Source organism: Cajanus cajan, chromosome 4 (assembly GCF_000230855.2).
Source record: "Cajanus cajan strain Asha chromosome 4, NIPB_CcT2T_4, whole genome shotgun sequence".
Lineage (NCBI taxonomy): Eukaryota > Viridiplantae > Streptophyta > Magnoliopsida > Fabales > Fabaceae > Cajanus > Cajanus cajan.
In genome coordinates, this window is record NC_138520.1 from 69,008,277 (window position 1) to 69,014,276 (window position 6,000).

Genomic DNA, 6,000 nt, shown 5'->3' on the forward strand with positions numbered 1-6,000 from the left:
GCCAACATAAAGACAACACATTCATGACAGGCCAAGTTTGAGCCCAAAGAAAGACAGTCAAAATAAGAATAAATCTCAAGAAAGCAATATATACACACAATTACGGAGTTCAACACTTGAATTCAAAAGGCAAGACGAAAAAAAAAGCAAAGAAAAACTAAATTATTACAAAAAAAAAATGGCCTACGCAGAGGCATTCTCACTAGAGCTGTCATCGGCGTCATCCTCCTTGACCAGCTTCCAAAAGCGGATTACGTTCTCCACATGCATGGCGGAGAAGTCGAATCCAGGCGCAAGGAACCTGGCCTGGCGAGCAGCCTTAAGGAAGCCCCTCTTATGCTCCACCACAACAGAATGCTCGACCTCCGCCAGTCTCTTTTCCACAGCCGCCTTCCCCACCTCCAGCTCCGCGAGCTCCGCTCTCAAAGAGGCAATCTCGTCCTCCCGGCCGCCAAGAATGGCCTCCGCCAGCTCTCCTTTAAGAGAAGTCACAACATCTTCCAACGCCCGCACTTGAACACAGGAAGACGTCACCTTATCCTCCAAAGAGCGGGCGCGACCACGAGAGAAGGCGACGAGCTCCTACAGCTCCCCCACCTGGGAAGCATAAGCCTCGTTGGATCGTAATGCGATCTCAAGAGATTTCTGCACCCTTGCAAGGTCAGTCCTCACAGAACGAAGTTCGGCCCCTTGCGCCTTCGCCTCGCTCAAGGCAGCGTTCAACACTTTATTCTTCGCCCTCAGGATCTTATTTGCCTCCTTCTAGGGCTGAGCCCGGCTTCTCAGCTTGACCAACTCCTCCTGCTGCTTGGACCACCTATGCTTCCTGTGGCCCATAATAGTCGTAGCCCTCTACAGAAGGACCTGAGCAGCCTCAACGCTTTCCACAGGCCCAACCCCCTCTATCAATTCTTGGTCCCCAGCGCTCAGCGAGCCGCTAGGGAAGAACTTCTCGGCGGTCACCCCCGCACTCCATAATGAGTCCATGTCAGCAGAGGCGCTAACATGGTCCAACCTCACGTCGGAGCGATCCTTCCCGAAGCGGTGAGCAAGATACCGACTTCGGGAAGCCCCCTGGGACGAACCAGGAGAGGGAACAGACATAGTGGGCATGGTCGTCGGGATCTTCGAGCCCAGCCCCTCGCCACGAGCCTCAGCAACAGGAGAATCCACTTCAGGAACCTCTGGCCTCGGGGAAACCGAGGTCTCAGTAGCACCCCCCCTCCTGCAAAAATGACCCCATGTCAAAAGACAAAACAACAACACATCGGCAGGATAGAAAAACTCAAAAGAGAAATACTCACCACGGCTACCTGAGCGACACGCTCAGCAACCCGAGCTCCTACCTCGGCAGCTATCCCAGCCTGTAAAAAACAACATCGCCTCAAAAACTCGTAGAAAGCCCACTCAGAAGAAAGGGACAAGGAGATAAGATACTTACCTCGGCAGAAGGGGCAACCTGTTCAGCAGTCGGAGTCGCCACCTTGGCAGCCTGAGCAGCAGGCTCAGCAGCCCGAGCTATCTCCTCCGTAGCCTCCTGGGACGGCGGACTCTCGGTGAGATCCACCGCGTCAGCATCAGCAGCCTTATAGGCCACCTCCTCGGCATCTGGACGAGCGGAGGTTCCCCCAGCCTCCTTCCTCCCCCTCTTTCTTTTCCGGCTGGCCTCCGGGGGGGGGGGGACACCCTTTTCCTGAGGCTCGGGAACCTCGAGCTCAGCGACATTGTAGCGGTGCTTAAGCTTCTTCCACAAGTTCTTCCCCATAATGCCTACAAAACAGAATACAACCCACATTAGCCAAGAAACCCTAAACTCAAACCTTAACAAACCGCCAAAACATAGAATACTCACGCTCCAGGCCTCTTTCCCTGTGCACCGAGTTCTCGAGCAACAGGATGAGCTTGCAATCGAGCGGCCGAGGAAGTGCCTCAAGATCTCCGATGGCGGCCAACTTTGCAACTGTCAAAAGCAATTGGCCCTCCCCGTGAAACCTAGACGGCTCGGGGCACCAATAAAAGGGGAACTTCGGCAACCCGCCGAAGTAGAATGCCCCATCCTTCACCGGGTCAACATCCACAAGGGCAACCCGGAAGAACTCCTGTTTAAAATTTTTGTACGACTGGGAGTAGAGAGTGAACAAGCCACCATCCCTACTCCCATTCAAAGACAAAATGTCGTAGGGCGGAACGCCTATCTTCAGTTGATAAAAATGTAAAAAAATGGGAAGAGACACCTCTATCCCTAGAACTGTACAAAGGACTTGAAAAACCCGCAAAAAACCCCAACTGTCAGGGTGCAACTGGCAAGGAGCCGAGTTAATGAATTCCAAAAAATCACACTCAAACTGAGTGAAGGGAAGGCGGACACCTAGGTCCCTAAAGAAACACCAGTACATATAGAAATGGGGACGGTCAGTAGACCCCCCCATATACACACCCTCACCGGCCTGACAGGGTTCAAGCTGGATCATTCGAGAAATGGAGGGGTCACAAATCCGTTGTGATTCCCAAATCGCATCGACCTCTGCGAGCGATCGGAACACGCTTTGGACTCCAGCCACATCGCGTTTAACCCAGTCGTAGCCAGGAACCCCTGGCACCAGATCCTTGGGTGGATCACTCTTCTCGGCGGCAGCCTTCCCAGCAACCGCCGCCTTACCACGCCCCCTACCCCTGCCTCGGGCAGACGTAGAAGACCCAGCACCACTCCCCCCAGCCATAGAAAAGAAGAGACAAGAAAGACTCGAAAAAGACAAAGAAAGGAGAAAACAGTAGAAAAGAAGTACCTGGTACTCCTCCTCAAAAAAGAACCCTAACAACGAAATGGTTACCGGAAACGACGACTGAAACGAAAATAGAGGACGGTCGAAAACAAGAGAAGCAGCGTACGCAAGAAGTTGAAAAAGCAAAAATGAGTAAAGTGAAAGGGAGAAAGGCGCGGGTAGGAAAGAGAGGGTCTCCCAAAATTCAAACGGCCACAACACGTGTCAACCAGAAGACACACCTGACCACGCATTTAATAAGACCCATTATGACAAAAGAAGCCATCATTGCATAACTGTCACACCCATTAACACGCCGGCATCGGTTACCGAAATGAGAAATTACAATTATGACACGTGGCATCTTGACAGGCCGGCATCTACAAAAAGCCATCTCCCTACAACGAACTCGATCTCAACTCCTCGACCTACGGTCTCCGGAGCTCGGGGGGCTAGTGTACAATCCGTATTATGAAACCGAGCTCCGAGCTCGGTCTTAACCCCTCTGAAGGGGAATCCAGAACTTGGAATGTCACCCACCTCAAAAGACATTTCTCTTAACTTGTAAATTCAGGTGATGTACTCTTTTCCTCCACAGCCCTTTTGTCTTTGGCCAAGGAAAGTTTAAACGAGGCACACCTCAGAAATAATCAACGAAGGATATCCATTCCCATACAATTTCGGTATTCGCACATTAACCGTGACGACTAACCAAGGTCGAGTTCAAACCTTGATAGGCCAAGGTCGAGTCCGAACCTTGAGATCACATCTACTTAACTATGTCGAATTTGAACCTCCAAACAACAAATTTGGGAAACTCCTCAGGAGCCCCCTTGCTCTTACATTACTCGATGCTTGGGGGGGCAAAGTGTACTGGCCAGCCGAGTTGCCGACTTGTCCCTCACCGAACTGCTGACCCGGTCAAAGGTTTACCAACCTAACCAAGCAGTAGGCTCATTATTGCCGAGCTCAAGGTTCGACCATGAAACATGGATATCGGAACACCACATCGGCCCAAAGAGGCCATGTCATCGAACAAATAAAAATGTAATCTTGTCACCACATCACCTGCACGTTTCCAAAAACAAGGCAACAGGGGTGACATGTAGCACCCCGACAAGCAAGCATACGCGAAAGGTCACGGCCACTTGACAAGCTCAGACTTAACTCCTCGACCTACGGTCTTCAGAGCTCGGGGGGCTAGTGTACTATCCGTACCGCAAAGTCGAGCTCCGAGCTCGGCATCACAGCACAAAAAGACCTCGGGCACGCACTATATGATGTCAGCTCGACATTTAAGTAGATCATAACTGATCTCAGATAATCTCACCCAGATAAGATATATTATCTAATCATATCTCATCTAATCTCAGACCCAGGGCCCAAAACAACCCTAATTCACACTAAGGTACGTGCATTATTTATACGAGACTAATAATCATACAAACTCTAACTTTAACATCGGAGTCTCTTTTGCAGGTACCACCCCCATCTTGGAGCACCAACGTACAGCAAAGGAGACTCACCGACCTTGCTCGAGAGATCACCTCTACGACAGATTTTCAGTAAGTACAACTAGTAATAAAAAAACCTGATGATGGAGAAGTTTTGGTTGGTGTCTGATTGGTGGCGAGGCCATAGAAAGGGTAGAGTTCATACCAAACGGTACAACTGGGATACCCAACTCTGCCTCCTTCCTTTCCCTCGCAGCACGACGGAAGGTACCCAATGGCTTCACCAAGACACGTTGAGCAGTTTCCTGGCGACAAATCTTGCGTGCACTACGCTAGACAGTAAAGGGTCTTCGAAAGCGACAAGTTCGTTTCCTTCGTGGAGAACCTGTTACCTGAATTCGCCGCTTCTTCCGCTGTTCGGTTCATGGCGTCGAACAACAACCCCATGAACAGCGTCGAGTTGGAGGAGGCATTCACGTGGTTGCTCAAGGCCCACGAGGGAGAAGTGTCCACGGTGGAGAAGAACGCCACGTTGGAAAACCGAACCATGCACTCGGCGTACCAGGTAACGCCCTGTTTGGACAGGGAACATTCTGGGTCTGAGGATATATTCGTTGTGGCGTTACTCACGCAGCGGAAGCAGAAGTGGGAGGGTACGTCGAGCCTGCACATGAAGAGACCGTACAAGGTGTCCGAGGAGGTTGTGCCGAGGACTGTGGTGGTGTGGAATTTGGTGGCGGTGGCGTTGGAAGACAAGAGGGAGAGGAGGGTTCTGAGGTTGTTTTCGTAGGTGGCGGTGTTGGTGGTGGTGGTTTGGTTTGGACTGCAGACTTGTTTAACGAAAACGGGGTCGGCGAGCTGTGCTTGTATGGTTGTTGTGAAGGTGATGAGAATGCAAAAGGAGATGATGGTGTTGGAGGAATTGGAACGCATGGTTCTATTAGGGTTTGTTTGGATAGAGTGAGTGGTGGATGAATGGAAGGTTCTTTGTGTGTTTTGATGGAAAATATAGCGGCGAGTTGAAACTTCAAATATGACATGATTAAAAGATATAATTAGTTGTCGGTGTAAAAAACTTTACATTGTCGGTGTATGGATGATTAACTATATATATATATAGAGTTAATCATCCATACATTGTTAGTGTAAAGTTTTTTACACTGACAACCAATCATATCTTTTAAATTATTTTATTTTATTTTTATTTGATAAAATAAGAAAATGATATGGTACTATTAAAAGATATGATTAGTGTTAGGAACAATGGCAATAAAGGAGAGAAGAGAGAAATAAACAATACTAAGAAGTATTTGTTTTGGTGCATTTGTAAACCTTACATAAGCTTCCTTATATAACAAAAGTGAGGCACACCATCTCACAATACTAAGCAATGTGGGACTAACATAGTGAGGAACACCATCTCACAATACTAAGCAATGTGGGACTAAGAAAAAACACACTACAAAACTTAATCAAACTACACAAAAATAACAATTCTCCCACTTGGAGTTTGATTACCACATAGTGTAATTGCCTTCATCATCAGTTATTCTTGAAGGCCAATTGAGGTACTGCAAAGCCTCAATTTTTCTGTTGTGACAACCTTTGTCAACATATCCGCTGGGTTCTTACTTCCTAGTATCTTCCTCAACGTTAGTACTTCATCCTCAAGCAGAGATCTGATAAAGTGATAACGGAGATCAATATGCTTCGTTCTGGAGTGAAATGTTGAATTCTTAGCCAGATGTATTGCACTTTGACTGTCACTATGCAAAACACTCATT

At 48.6% G+C, this 6,000-nt stretch overlaps 1 protein-coding gene across 1 annotated transcript; it reads right to left on the bottom strand.

Annotated features, from left to right (window-relative positions):
- Nucleotides 1-4,543: 4,543 nt before the first annotated feature.
- LOC109818427 (putative cysteine-rich receptor-like protein kinase 9) lies at nucleotides 4,544-5,149 on the bottom strand. The gene has a single exon (XM_020383890.2). The coding sequence runs from the start codon at nucleotides 5,147-5,149 to the stop codon at nucleotides 4,544-4,546; it is 606 nt and encodes a 201-aa protein (XP_020239479.2).
- Nucleotides 5,150-6,000: the final 851 nt, after the last annotated feature.

Coding starts and splice junctions, on each gene's coding strand:
- LOC109818427 (XM_020383890.2), bottom strand. CDS start 5,149: ATGCGTTCCAATTCCTCCAACACCATCATCTCCTTTTGCATTCTCATC.